Source organism: Agaricus bisporus (genome assembly GCF_000300575.1).
Source record: "Agaricus bisporus var. bisporus H97 unplaced genomic scaffold AGABI2scaffold_2, whole genome shotgun sequence".
NCBI lineage: Eukaryota > Fungi > Basidiomycota > Agaricomycetes > Agaricales > Agaricaceae > Agaricus > Agaricus bisporus.
Window position 1 is genome coordinate 293,768 of NW_006267355.1, and position 21,461 is coordinate 315,228.

Consider the following 21,461-nt stretch of genomic DNA (forward strand, 5'->3'; position numbering starts at 1 on the left):
CCATCCACCCTAAGAACGGAAATGGTAGAACGCATGGTCATCAAAGGAGCCGATTAACAAAAATATTGATAGACACGGATTGGTGCCCTGAGAACAATGTTCCCAGACTAGACTTGTTATAGCCGAACACAGCGGTGATTGAAAGCCAGCTTCCGAATGCGAAAATGCATAGACGCCCGCATCAAACCTCATCAAAGAACTCGAAGCACGAAGACCGTCTATCCAATCGGAAATGGCTCGCCTATGTCAGATGACAAGTGAAGCTAGTTAAAATTAAATCAAGACAGCATGGGTGGGACTACCGGAATAAAAACAATCCTGGGCGCCCGGTGATTCTGCGGGATGGTGGCAAACTGTGTGAAGTGATTGATCAATATTATATCGACCAATAATTAATTAATCACATCATAGCAATTGAGCTTCCTAACCATTATCAAGGCAGCGCTTGAGATTCCTCTAGCTTCGAATTTAACTCACTTCTGTTTCCATTCCTTCCCGCAAATCCTACTTAAAAGGTAGTCGGAGGCATGTATAATATTAATGGGTGACCTGACTGTGCTTTCCTTGGTTTCACTACTGGGATAGGGCCTTAACCGCCCAGGTCTTCCACCTGCACACCTTCACTTTCATCACCATTTCCTTCATTCCACGCCCTTACTGGCTCCCCGATGAGCAATGAATTGTTTCCCTGGCCTCAGGGTGTACCCTCAAGGTATCCTCAAAGTATCTCCGAGGTGTCCATTCTATACCGCAAACCCGACGTGTTGGAAGGAACCAAGTGTCCATCATGTTATCCTTCTTCCCCCGTAACAGCAAATCATGCATTCATACCCTCCCGTGTTGCTTCGCCATTCTATCATTCCGATGGTCTCTGCGTACTGTACTGTATTGTACACAACACATATTTCTATCACACCACTACCGAGAGACAAAAGCTCTATAGGTGGGGAGACATTCCCGATCTCTCCAATTTCGAGTTCGATCGTTGGCTCAGTTAATCATCTAAAACGTGGTCGATGTGCGGAGCACAGCCAGTGACATGGATGAAGAGGACCTGCGCAATAAGTATCTTGCTCGCTAGAGTAGTATTCATTCGAAGAAACTTGTGCTAAACTATGCATCCCAGTCATGCCGTAGTCCATTCGAATGAAATAAATACAATGCGCTATCCCCGGGTTATAATCCAAAAGCTAATCGACAAAACAAACCAAAAAATATAAAATATGAACCTAGAAACTCTTGCAAACGCCGAATATACACTGTCGTAATCTCAAACCTCCCAAATGTGACTATCTGTTCTGGACAGCAAACGACCCGCTCGTTCCTCCCTCTTCGCTCAGCGCGTTAAACACATTATTCAAATCGAAGGGAAGCCTCTCCGTTTTCTGCGTCGACTTAAAAATAGCGAGCAACAAAAGTGTAGCTATCCCAATCAACGCAACAGTTGCGATAAATAACCTTTTTGAAGTCGACAAAGCATATATTTGTTGTTGACCCATAGCAGGAACAGTATCCAAGCTGTAGTCCACGACGGTACCCTTCCCTTTTCTACGATATCCATCGATATAGGCTTTGGCCGCCGAATGCATAAACATGTCCATGTTTTTGTTGATCGACGGAAGGTCTAATGGGGGAATGTTACGCGCTGTATTCCAGTCGACTGTCGAAGAATTGGCCATGAACATAATCGATGCGAAGTTGTTCACCGCATTGGCCGTTGCGAAGGCCGCAGTGAATAGTGCTCCTTGAACGACATTCGCGAAGATCAGGTTCGCTGTACTTCGTGGTATATTGCCGATGGGCGTTTCCCCAGAACGGATGACTTCGAGAGTGCCATTGTTCGAGATACTGATTCGTCCCCCACTGATTTCGGGGTGTGCATCGCAAATCAGGACGGAAGAAAGAGGTGCATATAGGGAATTGAAACTTATGTCGAGACCAGCTCCAGAGGCACTAAAGGTAGTAGGCAAGGATCCAAGATCGATAGCGAAAGGCGTAGGAGGATTGGTTTGGGGAACGGGGATTGAAGTATTCCCCCCAGAGAAAATGAAGGCAGAAGTGCCGACCGCCTCCATGATTGGGAAGCTCGTGAGGTTCAATGGGCCTATGCTGGAGCCTATTCGGTGCAGATTGATAAGAACAGTTATTCGACACACTTTAGAGGCAAAACCTCTCACCTAGCTTGATCGGTCCTGTTCCAACTGTAGCACCGAACCACTGCTGATCAGCAGCGAAAACAATCACGCCATCACCCGAAGTGTTGAAGAACTGTGGTGCTTCCCAGTGACAGTCATAGTGGAACTCGATGACGTCCGAGTTGTATTCAATCGTCCCGTTAAAACTCTCCAAATCCACCCTCGGAACAGCCGTCAACATATTGGGCTTGAGATTGAACCCGAATGGAGAATGTTCAATCAATTGGAGGCGGAGGATGAGGTTGGCACGGTCTTGAGCGGTGAAAAACTCGTCGTATCCTTCATCGGTAGCATGACTAACTCCTAATCGACCAATCTGAATGGTGATTGGTGAATCGATGAGAATGGCGGCGGCATTTATCGTTCCAGACGCCAACGAATTAAGTGCCACCAACGATATAGAGGCAAGGAAGGCCAGTTTAAACGTGCCACTCGATTTATGGAACAATAGATGATATGTGCGATCAATGAACCCAGAAGTCATAGTGGAGACTCTGTCAATCGCTCCGAGTGAATTTCTATCAGCCGTGCCAGGAGCGATGTGCGCTAATTGAAACGACCACTCTCGACTGAATGCATCGGCGGCAAAATACGCTCCCATTAGGATGGCAATGCTTTGCCAAACGACGAAGACGACGGTGAAACCACCCTCGACTTCAGCATCGGTAAGGTCGAGGTGGATATTGAGTGGAACAGGTTTGGCGAGGCAGACCGCAGCCAAGATGATGTATCCCGCTTCGAGGATGATAAATATGAGCAAGCGGAGGTAGGCTAGAGTTTTCCTGCGGATTTTCCACTGGAGCCAGGGCAGTGTAAACGACTGAGACTGAGCGGAAGAAGACTGTATCAATTTTGTGTCACTGCTGATTTTTTCGTCGATAGGACCGGGAGGCGAAGCGTTGGACGTGGGCGCTCCTGCATTTGACGAGCTCATTCTTGGGTGAAATGAGGATGAAGACCTTAGGAAATTCTTCAGAACATCAGTCTATATCTATCGGACAATATATGCCTCCTTGAGGCCTCACCTTGAAGATTCATCATAAACATCACCGAGAGTTTAACGGGAGGCATAAAGTTCGAAGTCTGATAGTCGCTCGGCCTAACCGAAATGAGTTGATCGGATACTTCATTTCTTCATCCAGTCTAAGAACTGAAGAGGTAGGACGCAAAGTTGTCAAAGGAGCCAATTAACAAAAATATTGATAGACACGGATTGGTGCTTTGCGGATAATGTTCCCAGCCTAGACTTGTTATGGCCGAACACAGCAGTGATTGAAAGCTAGTCTCGTTATGGCCGGGTAACGTTCAGAGTAAGGGAGAGAAAAGGCTGTACACAACTTTACACAACTGCGTGAGAAATTGGGGAATGGAAGATCGAGGGCTCTTAGAGTCCTCGATCCTAGGCGGTGAGATCAGGGCAGGGAATGCGGTCGGGTCACCCCGCGAGCATTACTTGCACTTACTACCTCGCAGTATTGGTTCTCTTTAAATCATCTGGGGGTGGGACTTGAAAAGGTAAGGATTGACAGTAGTACGACACGCGACTCGAAATACGCATATATAGGTAGAGTACAGGCTCCTTCCCAGCCCCTCACGCGAGGTGGACAAACAAGGTCCAACAAACTTAAGGGCTTGTATCCTCGCTAGAGGGGCTGGCACAAAACGTCGATCTCGCGATCGATCTTTGCTTATCACATCACCAACATCGTCGACAACCTGTTCGCGCGTGACAAAATATTATCCTCTTAATTCGCGTTCATGCCTCACCCGGCCCCATGTCTCGAGACTTATCCTGATAGACAGAAAAGACTACGCAGAATTGTACATCGCACATTCAACGTTTGAGCTTGAAATTTTAAAATTCAAGTTGCAAGGGTCGTGTATTCTGGTAATAATGTTATTGCGTGTAGGAGCCAGAAAACCGCTTTCATTTATCATCTGAATCTAAGTTCAGAGCATCATCTGAGCTGACACGACCATCAATGAATATTCCAAGATTGTTGTTAATCATTCTATTAAACATACCTTTCTTCAATATCCAACTCGTCTATCCCGATAGTGGAAAGTTGATCAAACAAAATGGCTTGCTTCATCGCCATAAGACATTTGAGAATGTCTATGAGTAGCTTTTCTTCCTTTTAGCCTCGGGGTTTGTCAAGGATCGGACCTCAGCTGCGACCATGGAAGAAATGGAGGTATATATCCATTTCTGGGTCACCAAACGAGTAATATCGACTCTGAGAAAAGCTGCAGGACACTTATTGGGCTAGTATAAGTTTAAAAACTGTGAGTCAGGGATGGACAGCGTCACAGCCCACTGGCCTATCCGAGCAAGTCTAGTATCTCTGAAAGTGCCTGTGTGTCGAGTCATGGCGAGAGAACGAAACGGGTAAAAATAAAGCTCTATTGCAATGGTAGCTATAACACGCTGTTCAGTGACAATCAAGGTGCAATTGAGAGAACGGGAGGTGGGAGGAGGGGGGATGGGCCGGATGGCAGCCAACCATCTGAGCTGTGTCACAAAGCGTCACAGGTGATATAAGCAAAGATCGATCGCGAGATCGACGTTATGTGCCAGCCCCTCGCAGAGCGAGGAATGCCAACCAAGTTTGTTTGTTTGGTTGTCCCGTCACGGGACATTCCTAAGCGAGCGAGGGGCTGGGAAGGAGCCTGGGTAGAGTAAGGATAAAAATGTCAAAACTTTTGAGTGATCCAAACAGAGACACACACGCGGACCGTCCGAGAACTCGCGTTGTTCCACTTTCCTAATGCGACACGTGCATATGCATAGACGCCCGCATCAAAGAAAACTCGAACCATGAAGACCGTCTGTCCAATTGGAAAAAGGCTTGCCTATGTCATGACGAGTGGAGCTAGTGAAGATTAAATGAAGACAGCATGGGTGACTACCGGAATAAAAACAATCCTGGGCGCCAGGAGATTCTGCGGGGTGGTGGAAAACTGTGCCAGTGTGAAGTGAGCGATCACTATACGCTCGCACATTGTAGCAATTGAAATTCCTATCCATTACCAATGCAGCGCTTGAGGTCTCTCTAGCTTCGAATCTAAATCACTTCCGTTTTTTATTTCTTCCCGCAAATCCTACTTAAACGGACTATGACATAGGAAGTCGGAGGCATGTATAATAATGGTGACCTGACTGTGCTTTCCTTGGTTTCACTACTGGGATAGGGCCTTAACCGCCCAGGTCTTCCACCTGCACACCTTCACTTTCATCACCATTTCCTTCATTCCACGCCCTTACTGGCTCCCCGATGAGCAATGAATTGTTTCCCTGGCCTCAGGGTGTACCCTCAAGGTATCCTCAAAGTATCTCCGAGGTGTCCATTCTATACCGCAAATCCGACGCGTTGGAAGGAACCAAGTGTCCATCATGTTATCCTTTCTTCCCCCGTAACAGCAAATCATGCATTCATACCCTCCCATGTTGCTACGCCATTCTATCATTTCAATTGTCTCTGCGTACTGTATTGTACATAACACATACTTCTATCACAGCACTACCGAGAGACAAAAGCCCTGTAGGTGGAGACATTCCCGATCTCTCCAATTTCGAGTTCCATCTTTGGCTCGGCTAATCATCTAAAACGTGGTCGATGTGCGGAGCACAACCAATGAAGTGGATGAAAGAGGTTCTGCGCAACAAGTATATTGTTCGCTAGAGTAGTATTCATTCGAGAAACTTATAGATTGCACTAAGCATTGGTAGAGCTTCAAAGTGGTGTCATCAAAACTTCTATTGTCTTGCGATTCTCCGATGGGACCAAGATCCACTATTCAGGATATGATCATTGAATCACCAGCCAGCGCTTCCTTGCCGTCTGACAGCCAGTATGCACCAACATTAAAGGTGCCGCTGATCAAATCTAAGGCAAAGCTATAATTGCATGGGAGCCTCCCATTGGGAGGCGAGGCTCAAAATATCAAGCGGTGTTTTACGTCTGCCCATGCGGAGGTCGGGTATCGAGATAGGTTCTGCAATTAGCCTGGCATGCCCAGTCGCAGACTTTCACTCGTTCCAGGATTGTGCGCTAGTCCTCCTTGCCACGTAATGTGAGGTGAGGAGGGTATATTTCGCGACAGCTAAGATAGATGGGAGTAGGCATGATGTCCGCCCCTAATTGTCTTGAGTGTGCGACTGTTACCTTTCATAAATAATTTTGAATACCACTCGGACTGTAATTCATTCCATTCAAGTAAATCTATTTCAAAGAGTACAGTACAGCTGTTATACGTAAACAAATGCTATCGTGAGTGGGGGCCTTGGGCTATAAGGCCCGAAAATCGGAATGTAGTCATGTCAGATGCGTGAATTTCAGCCACAAGTGGTGGCCTCCAGTGTGGTTCGTGATGGGCGGAATTCAAGATTAGAGATACAACGGTATGGGGGGAGAGAAGGGCCACACTGCTAAAGATATAATAGGATGGGGGAGAGGACCACGATGTATCATTGATAATCCAACTTTTCACACTCGCCTCCCCTCGGAGATTCGGGTGGTTCAAGCTCGCGATCTTTTTCTAAACGACGCAAAAATACTGCAAAAAATATGAGCATATCAATCCAAGGATAAAGTTTCGAATCGACTTACGAAGTAAAAGCAACAAGACTGTAACGATTGCAAAAACCACGATAGTCGAGATAAATATTCCTTCTGAAGTCGACAACGCCAGTTCTTCTTTCTGTCCCATAGCAGAAACTGTTTCCGAATCAAATTCCACAATTACACTCGTTCCATTTTTACGATATCCATCAATATAGGCTTTGGCCGCCGAAAGCATGAATGTGTCCATGTTTTTGTTGATCGACGGGAGGTCTAGTGGGCGAATATTACGCGCTGTATTCCAGTCGACTGTCGAAGAGTTTGCCATGAACATAATTGATGCGACATTGTTCACCGCATTGACTTTTGCGAGGGTCTCAGTTTCGAGCAGTGCTACTTGAAAAGCATTCGTGAAGATCAGGTTCGCTGCACTTCGTGGTATATTCCCGATTGGCGTTTGCCCCGAAGCGATGACTTTGAGAGTGCCATCGTTCGTGATCCTGATTCGTCCCCCACTGATTTCGGGGCGCGCATCGCAAATCAAGACGGAGGAAAGAGGTGCATATAGGGAATTGGATTTTATGTCGACACCAGCACCAGAGGCACTGAAAGTAGTAGGCAGGGATCCAAGGTCGATAGCGAAAGGCGTAGGAGGATTGGATTGGGGAATGGGAATTGAAGTGTTACCCCCGGAGAAAATGAAGGCGGAAGTGCCGACCGCCTCCATGATTGGGAAGGTCGTGAGGGACAATGGGCCCACGCTGGAGCCTACAAGGTGCATATCGATAAGAACAGTTCTTCTCCACACTTTAGAGGCAAAACCTCTCACCTAGGATGATCGGTCCTGTTCCAACTGTAGCACCGAACCACTGCTGATCAGCAGCGGAAACAATCACGCCATCACCCGAAGTGTTGAAGAACTGTGGTGCTTCCCAGTGACAATCGTGGTGGAACTCGACGACATCCGAATTGTATTCGATCGTCCCATTGAAACTCGCCAAATCCACCCTCGGAACAGCCGTCAACATATTGGACTCGAGATTGAACCCGAATGGAGAATGTTCAATCATTTCGAGGCGGAGGATGAGGTTGGCACGGCCTTGAGCGGTGAAAACCTCTTGGGTATCATCGGCGGTAGCATGGCTAAGTAATCGACCGATTGGAAGGGTGATTGGTGAATCTATGAGAGTGGTGGCAGCACTTATTGCGCCAGGTGCCAACGAATTAAGTGCAAAGAACGATATAGAAGCAAGGAACGCCAATATAAATGTTTTGGTCGCCCTACCCCGGATTAAATGAGTTACGCGATGATCGATGAAATCGACAACGGCAGTGACAGTCAGTCTGGTGTGGTGGTTGGGCTTCGTTGCCCCTGGCTCTTCCTCGTATACGTCATTGGCCATATACGCCCCGGAAACTATGGCAAGGGTTTGCCAGACAACGACGACGACGGTGAAACCACCCTTGACTTCCGAATCGCTGAGATCGAGGGGGATCCTGAGTGGGACAGGTCTGGCGAGGCAAACTGCAGCAAGGACGATGTACCCCACTTCGAGGAGGATGAATGTGAACAGGCTGATGCGGAAGAGACGCTTTTTGTGTTTAGCATGGATCAAATGCTGATCATGATGGGGCTTTATCGACGCCGCACTGTTGCCTTCGGTACGAGGGGAGGGAGCGCTGTTAGGCGAGCTCATTTGCGTCGAGGATGGGGGCCAAAAAAAACCAAGGGCACTTCTCAATGCTCGGAATATATCTGGTCCTCGACGTTGCTTCCTCATGTCTCAAAGGATATTCTTACCCACAATTCACCGTGACATCGACGGCAGAAGTGAGGCTCGGAGTTCTGCTAGACGCCGGGCTAACCCAAAATGAGTTGATCGCAGGGAGAAATTACAGCGAAGTTGACAGATACCACTTGTGATTAGATGCTCTTACTTACGTTACCCCACCCATGTAAACCCTTGTGTTTGAAAGAACCCAAACACCGCATTGATCGACAGGTGGAAGGAAAAAGAACACACAATCGAGCCAGATTGAGGGTGCTCGGCAAAGAGTATTCACACAACAAGAAGCATCAATCAGTCAGCAGGCCTGGACTGGAATGATCCCATGATTGCGTTTGACTTTGGGCGAGACGCTGAGCTAGTAGTTTCTCGCTGGGCGCCTATCAGCACGTTATCTGGTTTCGAACATGCTCTCCTCCTACGCTCAAAAACAGCAAAACTCTAACCAGGTGGAGTGGCAACCCAGGAAACACCCATCGCTCTCTTGTCGAGCCGTTTTCTGTCCCCTTGATCCGTCAATTTTGGTTTGTTATAGCCTACAAATACGATATTTTCTGGGTATGCTGCTGACGAGGCTATCTGCCATCTGAGACACTCACTTCTGGCGGTGGCGTTCTCTCCCTGTGACATGAACTTCACCTGCCATCTTTGTTTCCCCATTGTACTATACGCTTTAATTTGCTGTCGTCTAGCGGGCCTGATTAGCACCGCACTGCCGTGACCGCAGCTACTACTCTTTACAAGACCCAGTAATCTCTTGGAGTTCGCTTATACCTCCTAGTGCTGTATCGGTACTCAAGCTCTCCCCCTTGAACTACGAACTCCAGCGTAAACTTCTCCAATGGCAAGTAACGTTCCCTATTCTCTCTTCTTATTCTTAAAGTACATACAATCTGTTGTTCTGCTGGGAACCTCCTAATCATTTACAGTAGCCGAGCTTCGTCCATTGGCAAGTGTGGAAATTCGAACCATGTGCTGATCGACGTGCAGTCAATGAAATCATGGCTGCCAGGGACTTTGTTGTGGAGACACAAGCCAGACACTGGCCAAGCCCGTCTTTGGTGATTTCCTGCCGCTCTTCTCCAATTCAACACGGTCTGCCGTCTTGTAGCCGCCTACCGCCACAGTCGCTGTATCGTCTTCCACCTGTCACTTACCAAGAAGTAGGGGGACTTGTGCAATGTTTTGTTCTTTGCCGCGATCTGAGCATTGAATCTTGGGCAGGGTACTACGCTGCGCTATTGAGGCATCTGAATCTCACTACCCTGGGCGGCCGTCAAACCAGGGGCTGAGGTAGATCCCCCTTTGTTACCAAGCGAAGCACCGGCCACTTCTATGATCTGATGACCGAACAAGGGGTACGAGGAGTTTCCAAGATATTGGAATTAGAGGGGGATCGGCTTTCATAGCATCAGGAGTTGGTTGAGTGCGCTTGTTCCGAGGGCATAAGTCTTGGAAAGCGGGAAAGAGTCTTCTGATGGTGAGAGGAAAGTGAAAATCTTCTTTCGAAACACAGCATTCTGAACGTCGCCAACAGTAAGTGACTGTAAGAGACATTCACCTTCTCACAGAATTCTGAAAGGGCGCTTTCCGAGAACCCGAAGTTTTGGCGACATGATTTGGCCGGTTTTATACTAGAACTAGCGGAAAAGGAGAGTATGAGGACGGCAAAAAACTTGCAGCGCAATGCACTAACGGAACACAATTTTTCAGATGTTAAAGACCGCTTGAGAGAATATACCGATGTATCGGCGTCTTATAGACCGAAGCCTTACTCCCTCTCTATACCATGTTTTTCGTATCGATGTGGCCTTACCTAACCCCGAACCACGATTTCTCCAAATTTAAACTCACCCGAATCCCACCGGAAGTCTAAAGAGGAAACTGAGGTGATCGATGGTCATGCTTTTGGGACGAGGCGACTGCATCTCGCCGCCTGTAGGTCTTCGGAACCTACAGCCTGAGGCCCTTCGCCCCCAAACCGTCCTGCTGACTTTCGGATGACTATCCCGCTCACTGACTATTGGTTCTGGGAAATGCATCATCATCACCCCTGCCCCGCAACCCGGAGGTAACTTAGAAAGCAAGGGATAGATTTAGTAATTAATATAATTACCGAGGCATCCTCGACATTCAACTTCCATACCGTCGTGGCCCAAAAACAATCCTATTTTGCACATCACAGCCGTAGATATGTTCGAATGAGTGAAATAGTAGCATCGTCATGATTTATCTGAATAGAAATTATTTAGAAATTGGTGGAGAACAAGAGAAATTTATTCGCCTTTAAATCTTCTCAAAGATTCATCCTGCATGATCCCAGGCTTCCCACACAGGTGAATCCAATGCATTACATCTTGCATCAAGATGGAATGAATGATCATCCTCTCTCCACTGGTCTAAAGCCTTTACTAAAGGTCTTCCGATGGAATCGTGAGCAGCGTTTTCTGCAATGTCAGCACGCCGCCATCGAGTAAGACGACGATCGACAAAGTTTCCTTGATTTCTGGGGAAGTAGACGACGGGTGACTAGCATGAATGGTACAAGCAGTTCACATCATCAAATCCTTCACCGCATCCTCATCTGACACGAAGGTCACCATAGCACGGCCATCTTTTTCCTACAATTTTCAGTCTGGAGGAAACGTGATGCGTGACACTTCAATATTGTCAATGTTGTTATGGCCAAGCGTTTCTCTTTCCTCTTGGATGTTTCGACAATATCAGATTGAGTCAATGCGGAGAAACCAAGGCTGTTTATTCAGCATGAAAGAAGCATGCCCCGCTATAAGATAGACCCATTGCCAGATATTGCCAGTCAAGTGACGACGAAGCTTTGAAGCAATGAAGAAAGAACAAGGTTCCAAGAAGATTCAGTGGCTGAAATGAATCGCACAGACGACGTTCAGGACGAGATCCGTTCCAGGGTAAATGAATGAAATAGCCGTAGATCCCAGACCAATGGGTTTGAAAGTCACGGTGGCGTCTGGCTAGGGTCAATGGATTCTTTAAAGTTGCATAAATTCGATTGGATCATTGAGCCACACAGAGAGCTCGGAGAAAGATTTGAGTGGTCGACAACCACTTGCCTGGGAGAGGCTTATAGATCCAACCTTTCAATAAAAAAGAATAATAAAAAAGAGTCGCTTTCATTCGTAGAAAAAACTTGGCTATAGCTCTGGGACGAACTGATAGCCCTTCTCTCGTTGTACGGCATCAAACTCCAACTTCATGAGCTCCTTTCCAGAAGCATCCCTCAATGCGCAAGTGACATGGTCCCCTGAAACGACCGGACCGACTCCAGAGGGTGTCCCAGTTAACAGAAGGTCGCCTTCCTAAGGGAATAATGAGTTGAGTTATTAGGACAAATATCAAGGTGCAACCTCTAGCGTCATAATAGACGAAACATGTTCAATGAGCTGAGGAATTTTGAAAATCATATCGCCAGTGCTACCATCTTGCTTTGTAAACCCATTGATCTATTCATCCGTGTGTCAATACCAAGGTACTTGGCGGGAGTAATGGTACTTACAGCAAGGGACAATCTTAAATCATGGGGGTCCGTGATATTTTCCTTAGGTATCCAGCCTCTAATGCGGCAGCGATCAGGCTTGTCCTCAAAAACAATTCTTCAAGCATACCCAACAGGAGTAAACGTATCAAAACCTTTTGCAGCAGACCAAGGTAGCCCAGCTTTGCGTACTTTATCTTGTAGATTACGAGCCGTCATATCCACCGCCAAGGCTGGTAGATCATTTCAGTGGACGGTCTAAAGGCTGATAATTCAAGACATACTATATCCAGCAATGAACGCGTTAGCTTGTGATGCTGGTATGTCACGAGCCGTCTTCCCAATAACAATGCCAAGTTCAACTAATCACGGAATGTTCCTGGAACGTTCAATTGAGTTGACGCAGAGAAGCATGACACGTGCCCTCATGATGAGCTACAATTCCCCTTGGGATTTCAACCATTCCGGCGGACGGCAAGAAGCTTGATGTTGGTTTCAAAAAGAAGAATGGCTCTTTGGGGGGTTTATTTCCCAGCTCCTTGGCGTGGGCGACATAGTTCCTGCCTATAGCCACGATCTAGCATTCGTGATTCGAATGTCGATAAGTATCCGAGGACGAGCGGGGGAGATGCAGCACAAATGGCACGAGTTGGACCAAGCAAGAAATCCATCAACAAAGTCTACGTTCAATGTTCGTGAAGTATAGCCGTACTTTCTTTCCTGTGCGAATGAAGTTTGACGCCATTGGAAACTAGCAGCAATGTCAGCCCGGGCATATCAGAGTTGTGGCGGACGAATGACTCACCTGTGACCTTGACGCCTACTTGGATGTGATCGAGCAAGAGCAACGAACAGCACTTGAGGACGACTTGGCGACGGGGCGTGACTCGGGAAATGCCCGACGGGCCGATGCGGCCGCGACAAGTAAAAAATATATCATGAGCTTATCAATGCTTCGAAGCGTTTGGTATAAACGTTCAATATTTGTTCTGCCTTGACATGGCAAGTAGGCCTTGGGCTGGGTGCTTCAGCTTTGAGCCAAGGTGCTTGGAAAATTGAAATGACAACGAAATGACAATCGCCACTATACGATCACGTTGTCAGTCCAAGACTTGGCCAACACACCTTTCAGCCAAGTGGTCTGGTTTTCTCTCATTCTTCCAAGCTCGTGCATACTATCATCACCGATCAAACTTTACCAGGTCAATGCGAGAGACATAACTGCTGCGCTGCACTGAGCAGGGAGCTAAACAAAAGTTTGTTTGAGCAGGCCATGCCAAGCTTCTTGGCCTTCCGCCTGCCGTGTCAATCGTACACTTTCTACGACTACATATGTTTTCCGAACCTGCACAGCAGAGCGATGCTCTAACTTGATTTCGTGGAGATCAGTTGACGTATCCCAGTCAGGGACTATTTTGATACTTTACTACCCGTTCTTGGCATCTTCCCAGCAGATAGACCGGGACATGTGCGTTTGGCTTGGCGAACTCCTCGCCCAGAGCCACTTGGAATGCTTGTCTCTGTCTTATAAACCTTCGTCCACACCCAAATTCTTGTTTCCATTTCCTCCTCCCTTGTCCTTCGTTCTCAACCATCGGTCCGACCCGCCCAGAATCTTCCTTCCCACCCTGATCCCTCGGAGAATCTTTCTGGAGTTGCTGTCCCACCGGATTTCCGATATTTCGACGTGTCTACCTCTTTACAAATCACGATTACCAGGTCAACCGCCCTCGACGGATACCACTACTTCTCCCTGCACAAATGCAATCTGAACAGTAAGTAACTGAGTTCTCAGTTTCTTGATTTTCGCCATGGGTCTGCCACTTGCTTGTGGGCGGGGTGTCCGGTTAGCTCCCGCGAGCAACCACATTCGGCGAGGCATTCAAAGTTTATCCTATGAAGATGAAATGAGATGTCTATGCCCCATGTTTTGATTTAGGCTTCAATCTCGCCCAATTTCGACTTGATGTATCGCATAACGTCCGGCTGACAATTTCGTCAACAGGCCTAGTAATGGACACCTAGGAACAGCATGGGAAATCGCCATCGTCGTTATTTTCGGAAAGTATCTCCTTGCTTGCAATTCCGATACCTCGTTTGACCACTTTTTATCAGTGGGGCTAGTGGCTATTATTCTCGCAGCAACCGTTTTTCAAGTTCGCCGAAGACGACGGCAGAAACGACAACGAGAACTGGAGAATGATATTGAGAATGCCAAGACTCCCAAGGGGAAGACTAGGTCACAAGAGAAAAGAAGGCGCACAGGTTCTATACATACGGTCGATGGAATCACTGAGAAACAGAGCGATGCTGTGGGCGCCGGGGACGGAAGGAGTATCGACGAAGTAATACGGAAGGTATTCATTCCCAAAAATCTAGCTGTCCCGATCAGCTGGCTTATTGAACCTTGCAGCCATCGCCATCATTCCAGTTGAAACAGGCCAATGACTCATCATACAACGAATATCTCTCGAAGAAACCGCCGAACTATTACTGGGAAGAACGGCTCAACTAAAGTGCGGCTGATGACTGTCTGGATACACAATTCTCCCCATACTGTATGTTGATACCATTGTCTTCGATAATTCACATGGTGGGTATTCTTTCACTTTTTGTTTGTGGAACAACCCTCCATCATGTGATTAGATATCTGTCCGTACGCTTTCTTGCAATGCCTGTACTTTTACCATGGACTATACCTTGTCATCTGTGTCTACATTTTGTTAATATTCAGGTGTTTTCTGTCCGTCAACCAACTTCATCGCAAGCTCGCTATTTGAACAGCTTTTGTTTATATTGACGGCCAGCCTGCTCCGAAGCCCCAACGGCGTGGAGCATCGTAACAACCAAGCCTACTTGACTTCAAGCAACGTCCCAGTTAATATCGGTGCGTATATCCATGATTCAGTTGCTCGCCACTGAAAACCGGATGTGCGGCTTGCAATGGAACTCGAACGGGGCCACGCGGGGTGATGATCTGATGAATGAATATTGCAGTTGATATCACGAGGCTTCCGGCTGATTGAACTACAGCGGCGGCTCCACTATTTGGAGTCCTGGGTGCTTGGACCAAAAGGTTTGGGGTTTTTGAACAACCGTCACTTTATACCCTTTATCACTTGCAATTTGAAAGTGGTCGCAATTAAAAATACTGAAGGGTACGATGTGCAAGGTTCGCTGATGTTCCAACAAATCGGAATCACTTTCATCAATCCTTTGTCCGTTTGCTCATCAGAGACAGATAAAAGGAGAAAATTGGGTCGGCCAAGAAGACATACTATAAACGCTCGAGAGCATGTCACCCCGCCCGGAACCTGCCGTTATTGTGACTGCCAAGATTAACTTGGTGTGTGATCGCCGTTCGATGGCTTTCACTATCCCTCGGCCCCGTGTGTCCGTGCCGACGCCTAAACTGATTTCTAACATTAGGTGCGTCTACAGCTGGGCTTCTGCTAGTGGTACTGCACCGATTGGTTATGGCTGATAGTTGATAACATAACCAACCAAACCGCAGCCACAACCGCAGCCGCAGTTTCTGACTTAGTACCATATTAGCTGCATCAGCTGTCGAGTTCTTTACCTTCCTGCTCTTCCCTGACTTGAATGCTTGTATTAATATGACAGCCGAACGTTTGTGAGTTTCTCTGTAATCGTAGTCGATGCTTGCTTAGATTTTTTATCTTAAGGCTAAGCTCCGCGGGCAGTTTCCTACTCTTCACGGCATATGAACGCGACCGAGTAGGCAGGAATATTTTGAAAAAAAAAAATTCCTTGCCTTCTCACTTGGCACCAGTCGAAAAACAGAACTAGGTCCAAACGTGGAATCATTTAGTGCACCCAGGCTCTTGGCATGCTCTGAGGAAGGAGCGGTAGCAAATTGGTAGTATTATGCCTTGCATAGCTTCAGCACGGTCATTTATTCTTGGCTTCTGACAACGATTTGATCTTCCAAAGGTGTGCTCTCTCGCTCATAGTGTTTAGGATTCTAAGCATTCAATGAAGGAGTATTCGTGACCTCTTGAGCGGTCGTCTCGCGTCCTAACTCCAAATCAGGGAATTTGGTATCACCTCCGAATCGGGCTTCATTCAAATGCATTGAATTGAGCTCGGCAATCATCGACTTCGAGCTCAGTCCCTCTGAGTCCAAAGCCTCCAGGGGGATATCTGGGTAGAGTCTAGACCACGAGGCGGGTCTGGTCCACAATCATCTATAATAGAGCACGCAATTGGACCATACATAAGATATCTATGCATCAGCATACATTCTATGATCCTTGGAAACCCATGAATTCCGCGCTCGTAAGGACCCATTGACAGTATGTGATAAGACTTCCATCTCAATATTTAATATCATCTCAAATCCTCACAGAGTAGGCCTTCGGTACGCTAATTAATCTTGTCTTTCTTAACCTCCTGCTTCGACCTTCCTGCTTTCGACCTCTCCACTTTCAAGGAGAAATCAGCGCACCTCTAAGCCTTGATCTCACGTCGTTCTCCCACAACTCCTTTTGATCTTCTGAACCCTGCATCTGAACACTTCTCCAGTGGCTTCCTTGTCCAGCTCCCATACAGACCTCTCCAACCTTCAATCAATAGGGTTCTCTCCTGCTACCAATTGTATGCCAGTTTTGGCGCGATGTCGCTTTCTCTCTGCCAAAGCCTTGCCCCGTGCTCAGAATCGACTGATCCATGGAGTGTTCTTTGTTTCCCATCTTCTCGCCCCAGCTGGGGACTCGCCACTTTCACTCGATGTCAATCTGTGGTACCGCAAACAAGATTATGTGGTGAAGAGCGTATTGGGTCTTACGCTTTTGCAGATGTCGGAATTGAGGCCGATTCAATTGTCGGTTGAAGAAGATATGACTCTCTCCAAATTCGATTTACTGCTTGGAGACGAATCGGGTACTATTCGCATATTCTTGCCATGGATCTCTCTTGGAGGCAGCTACCGTCAGAGGAGGGCTTTTCGGTCACAAAAGTAGCTTCAAGAAAGCTTTGGTCCTTCTTACTGTTTAACTTAGGTACTTGACTCAAGCAATCATCCTCATTCATCTAACGTCTCCCGTCGTGACGTAGTACATCCTGTTACTCTAGCGTTGCACCAAACTCCAGGCTTTGAATATAGCCAATTCGTCGGGTAGTCCTTTAAAGCTTAACCCCGCAATGCAGGCCGATCAGTTTTCGTGATTCTTCGGTAATACGTCCGAAAACATTACATAAATAGACAAATGCAGTGCATGACAGTTTGGCTGTGATAAAGAGAATGTGCTGGTTTGTAAGCTCTGGTTCAAAGTCGGACGGCTATGTGATCTGGCGTTGTGCGTTATAAAAGAAATTACACTATGTCCTTTTCGACGGTAGGCTGAAGAGCTGTCTGTGGTAAATTAGCATGGAGATATGCGGATCAGTGGTGATCTAATCCATTTATTACCCTGCACCTTACCATTCAATTTATGTCGTTATTTTTCTTGGTCAAATGAGGTTGGAACTCACGATCGTACATGAAATTAACTTCAATCCTTTGATCGTACATACACCGCTCTGTCGATCAATAAGGCGGCTGGATTCTATCACACAAAACTCAAAAATTTCGACGATGATTGGATTAATACGATTGCCTTATTAGGATTCAAATATTCAGGTCTAAACTATTCACCAGCGTAGCATGTGGATGACCGCTCATTAACATTAAGCACTTTCCCCGTCGATGTGCATATCGTATGGCAGCGATTCTATCTCACGTTGACCCATGTACTCTTTCCTTTATTTGTACAAAATCATACAAAAGAGATAAACACAACTAGAATATGATAAAAAGAGAAAGAAATATTATTGCAATCATTGTGCATAACTCATTTTATCCAGTCAAGGTATACATCGCCAGAGATTGAAAAGAAAAGAAGGCCGTCATTGGTCCAGAGGGGGATGGAAAATAAAGAAGAGCGAGAAATGGATTGGGGAAAGGTTACCGAGCACCTTTTTCGACCCTTCGAATCTCTTCAAATCCGTCACTTCCTCCCGCAATCGTCCAACTTCCACTCGTAGGTGTGAGTGTCAAAGTCTCTTCACCATCACTACTTCTTTTTTCTTCCTCTTCCTTCTCCTTCGATTCGCTACCAGTACTCGTGTTGCCACCACGACTACGACTTCTCTCCGTGCTGCGCGTATTTGAAGAAGCCGATGATGACGCAACACGAGTGGATGTATCCGGAGAAAAATCACCATCAAAAGAAGTCGAAGTCGTCGCACCCCCACCACCACTGCTTTCGAAGGGTCCAAAATCAGTGTCCCCATCTGCACTCTGGAAGTCTCCAAAATCTCCAAAACTCTCAAACGAAGAATCATCCATGTCATCCGAGAAAGACGAAGAAAGTGGAGCACTGGGCGACGACGATGTATTATTTGCTACCGCTGCCGAATCCGAAAATGGTCCAAACACGTCCTATGAAAACAAAATGAAATAAGCATACGTTCCACATCGAAAATCAGAATTGAAATCAGAAATGAGATGAGCGAGACACTATACGTACATCATCATGTGAAAGGAAATGCTCGCCACCGCCCGTAGATGTAGGCGCAAATGAATCCTAAGATCAGATATAAAAGAATGTTCTTCAAGAAAAGAAATGTGATGGAACATACATCGAAACCAGATGCATCCAGAGGTCTCCGCTCTGTCATCATCCCGACGACAGGTGGTCTTCTTGCCGACATTGGCGGACTTCCAAGATTGAAATTCGATTGAGATAACCATCCCCCGCCTTCTTCATCGTCTGATGAATCCGATGACTCTCCCAGATGATTTGATGATTGCAACTCCTGGGCCAGATATCTCGCAAACTACAATAAATGATACATTATGAGTTCAAGTAATAGAAGGCTTAACAGCAGATACTCACATGCGTCGTTCTTGAATTTCCATATTTTTCTTCATCATCGCTATCACTGTCATCTTGTCTTCCACCACTCGAAACCGGACCAAAATCGGCAGTATTCCTCACTTCTCGTCCACCGCTACCAACCGAACCTACCCTCCTAAGTTGACCTCTACCCCCAGTTGCCCCACTGCTTCCACCACCACTCGAACTCGACGGCCCAACATCCTCAGGTACATCCACTCTCCTCCCTTCAATATCTCCTTGTTCAATCTCTATCATTCTTTTCCCTCCTCCTTGTTGCTGTTGGTTCGATCGGTAACTATCCATAGCAGGTTCATCCAACCGTAATCCCGGGAACATAGCAGTTCCACCGGCTTCTCCTTCATCAACCATCATCCTACTACCACCACCACTTTTATTCAATCCACCTTCACCCCCCATCAAACCTCCCTTCCCCTCAACCCCTTCTTCATCTACGTTAATTCCCAGCGCACCTCCACCGCCACCAGACCCCATATGCACATTACCACCTCCAGATCCAGTACCAGTATTCGGTTTCGGTCCACCTAAAGCACATCTATCCTTCTTCTTCGTTTCTGAGTATCTTCCTTTAACATATTCATCCCATTCAGGTTGAGGTGCAAAAGCCACAATTGATGATTGTAGATCCGTAGGGTAACGATCTAGAGCGGATATGACGTCCTCCGCTAGAAGCGTTAAGTGGCCCATGTACCCTATTCTGACACCTTTGGGTTTCGCGCTATAAAAATTTTCAAAGTGAGATTGTTTGTTGAGGAGAGAAAACTGGCACGACAATACCTTTCAACATCATTCAGTTTTGACCCATCCACGATCCTCTGCATCAATTTCGCATCCTTAAACAAGGAGATGATCAACTCCCTATTCAAACCACCCTCAACATTACCCGTCAAGATTTGATGGATAACATCGTATACCGCGCTATGTAAAAAGTTGTTCCATTTGAATTCGAAAAACAAATCCTACAAAAAAAAGAGAAAACAGCCCTAAGGGTCAGCGGAACGAGTTAGATTTATTAAGCAAAATGAGGGACATACCAAAAGAGTAGACAATATCTCTAAATCCAATAATCTCTGCTTCAATATACTCCCAGGTGTTTGCGATAGATCGGGTGACGGTTCCGGTAAAGTTGCCCTTCTCGAGCTCCTCCTCGAATTTGAGCCTCTTGAAGCTCTCGACATTTGTGGTGTGAGAGCATTCTCGTCATATTCAGCAGAGGATGAAGAAAGCGCCGCCATTTGAACATCCACATCCGGATTGGCTGGTCTCGGTACTTCTCCTTCTTCTCGCTGAGGACTCGGTGTAGTGCCTTCGCTCTCCGATTTCAGTTCAGTCGGTATATTAGTCGGTGATTCAACCAGCCATTTTTGTAATTGGGGTTGCCGTTTCGAAATTGTGGCGGGCGTTGTATCAATCCTCAATCCTTTACTTCCACCCCCGGCTTTAGGTTGTTGTTGTTGTTGTTGTTGCTCATCGTCGTCGCCAACAGCAATTTCCACCATCTTTCCAACATCATCGTCATCCTCTTCCCCATCATCTCCATCATCACTACTCTCAGGACTACCAGTCATATCCGAACTCCCAATACTCGCGGTCTCACCTTCCCTATCGTCACTTCCGACACCTTGCGATCTATAACCCTCGGGTGCAGTAGCAGATCCGCCGCTACTACCACCACCTCCCATCCCCGAGATGGGTAGAGGATCAATATCACTCATCGTCATCATCATACCACTATCGCCATCATCAACATCATCTTCATCTTCAGTCGATTCAACGCCTCTTTCATCGAATTCAGAAGATCCATTCAACTGAATGACTTGAGCTAAATCTTCTAGAGCCGATAAACCGCCTTGTAGACGTCCTTTTGAATCATACAAGTGATCATGGATTGACGGGCGATTGAGGAGTGCCATGTTTGAACAATGTAATAGTTCCGCAAAGAGTTCGCAAATTCTGAAACGTTCGAATGTGAGAGGTGTCACGGATCCGACTGTTGTTTGAATATCTCCTGCCTGATTGACATCGTTCAGAAAAAGTTACAAGACGATAAAGAAAAGAAAAAGGACGAAAACGCGTACCAATGATCTAGGGTTTCGCAAAAACTTTTTCAGTTGTTCCATACTCTCACCAACCACACCCAATACTGGTCCCAGATTAACAACACCCATCCGATTAACCAATTCCTTCATAGCTTGTTCCAATATATCTCTTGTTTCCTCGGGATTGTTTCCTGGCTCCTCTGTAAGATGTTGTTGAAGGTGGATGAGACGATTTCGGAGAGTATGAAACAGGTATGGTTCAAAGTAATCCGAGTTGTTTTTGCGAATAAGTTCGATGATGATGGAGATGGAATTTGTAACTGAGGAAATGGATGAATCGAGCGAAGGAAGTGCTTCCGTTTCTATTTCGGGTATGGAGTCCGAAGGAGATGCGTCACCGAAAGGATCAGCGGGTGTTGTCTTGGGGGTGCTGAACTCATGAACGAT

General features: G+C 46.6%; 5 protein-coding genes across 5 annotated transcripts; 1 reads left to right on the forward strand and 4 right to left on the reverse strand.

Annotated features, from left to right (window-relative positions):
• Nucleotides 1-1,289: 1,289 nt before the first annotated feature.
• On the reverse strand, nucleotides 1,290-3,129 carry AGABI2DRAFT_176384 (hypothetical protein; the record flags this gene model as incomplete). Its single annotated transcript, XM_006457719.1, has 2 exons — nucleotides 1,290-2,116; nucleotides 2,178-3,129. The coding sequence occupies 2 exons, from the start codon at nucleotides 3,127-3,129 to the stop codon at nucleotides 1,290-1,292; spliced, it is 1,779 nt and encodes a 592-aa protein (XP_006457782.1).
• Nucleotides 3,130-6,374: 3,245 nt separating this feature from the next.
• AGABI2DRAFT_176385 (hypothetical protein) lies at nucleotides 6,375-8,486 on the reverse strand. Its single transcript, XM_006457720.1, has 3 exons — nucleotides 7,587-8,486; nucleotides 6,806-7,525; nucleotides 6,375-6,752 (listed from the first exon to the last, which is right to left on the reverse strand). Exons 1-3 carry the CDS (start codon nucleotides 8,452-8,454, stop codon nucleotides 6,664-6,666), a joined length of 1,677 nt encoding a protein of 558 aa, XP_006457783.1. The 5' UTR covers nucleotides 8,455-8,486; the 3' UTR covers nucleotides 6,375-6,663.
• A 3,072-nt stretch (nucleotides 8,487-11,558) lies between these two features.
• AGABI2DRAFT_190205 (hypothetical protein) lies at nucleotides 11,559-12,898 on the reverse strand. The gene is made up of 8 exons (XM_006457721.1): nucleotides 12,861-12,898; nucleotides 12,768-12,806; nucleotides 12,479-12,632; nucleotides 12,340-12,417; nucleotides 12,186-12,288; nucleotides 12,077-12,134; nucleotides 11,928-12,023; nucleotides 11,559-11,879 (listed from the first exon to the last, which is right to left on the reverse strand). The coding sequence occupies exons 2-8, from the start codon at nucleotides 12,798-12,800 to the stop codon at nucleotides 11,715-11,717; spliced, it is 687 nt and encodes a 228-aa protein (XP_006457784.1). The 5' UTR covers nucleotides 12,801-12,806; nucleotides 12,861-12,898; the 3' UTR covers nucleotides 11,559-11,714.
• Nucleotides 12,899-13,555: 657 nt separating this feature from the next.
• AGABI2DRAFT_190206 (hypothetical protein) lies at nucleotides 13,556-14,817 on the forward strand. Its single transcript, XM_006457722.1, has 5 exons — nucleotides 13,556-13,830; nucleotides 14,061-14,116; nucleotides 14,171-14,412; nucleotides 14,469-14,648; nucleotides 14,702-14,817. Exons 1-4 carry the CDS (start codon nucleotides 13,817-13,819, stop codon nucleotides 14,568-14,570), a joined length of 414 nt encoding a protein of 137 aa, XP_006457785.1. The 5' UTR covers nucleotides 13,556-13,816; the 3' UTR covers nucleotides 14,571-14,648; nucleotides 14,702-14,817.
• A 3,052-nt stretch (nucleotides 14,818-17,869) lies between these two features.
• Nucleotides 17,870-18,734, reverse strand: AGABI2DRAFT_182933 (hypothetical protein). Its single transcript, XM_006457723.1, has 3 exons — nucleotides 18,698-18,734; nucleotides 18,586-18,642; nucleotides 17,870-18,497 (listed from the first exon to the last, which is right to left on the reverse strand). The coding sequence occupies exon 3, from the start codon at nucleotides 18,402-18,404 to the stop codon at nucleotides 18,021-18,023; it is 384 nt and encodes a 127-aa protein (XP_006457786.1). The 5' UTR covers nucleotides 18,405-18,497; nucleotides 18,586-18,642; nucleotides 18,698-18,734; the 3' UTR covers nucleotides 17,870-18,020.
• Between the last annotated feature and the right edge of the window lie 2,727 nt (nucleotides 18,735-21,461).

Coding starts and splice junctions, on each gene's coding strand:
- AGABI2DRAFT_176385 (XM_006457720.1), bottom strand. CDS start 8,454: ATGAGCTCGCCTAACAGCGCTCCCTCCCCTCGTACCGAAGGCAACAGT. Junction 7,526..7,586: donor AACAGGACCGATCATCCTAG/GTGAGAGGTTTT, acceptor TGCACCTTGTAG/GCTCCAGCGTGGGCCCATTG. Junction 6,753..6,805: donor AGTCTTGTTGCTTTTACTTC/GTAAGTCGATTC, acceptor TATTTTTTGCAG/TATTTTTGCGTCGTTTAGAA.
- AGABI2DRAFT_190205 (XM_006457721.1), bottom strand. CDS start 12,800: ATGGCGTCAAACTTCATTCGCACAGGAAAGAAA. Junction 12,418..12,478: donor AATTGTAGCTCATCATGAGG/GCACGTGTCATG, acceptor TTCCGTGATTAG/TTGAACTTGGCATTGTTATT. Junction 12,024..12,076: donor ATTTAAGATTGTCCCTTGCT/GTAAGTACCATT, acceptor ACGGATGAATAG/ATCAATGGGTTTACAAAGCA.
- AGABI2DRAFT_190206 (XM_006457722.1), top strand. Junction 14,117..14,170: donor CGCCATCGTCGTTATTTTCG/GAAAGTATCTCC, acceptor ACTTTTTATCAG/TGGGGCTAGTGGCTATTATT. Junction 14,413..14,468: donor TCGACGAAGTAATACGGAAG/GTATTCATTCCC, acceptor TGAACCTTGCAG/CCATCGCCATCATTCCAGTT.
- AGABI2DRAFT_182933 (XM_006457723.1), bottom strand. CDS start 18,404: ATGGATGATTCTTCGTTTGAGAGTTTTGGAGATTTTGGAGACTTCCAG.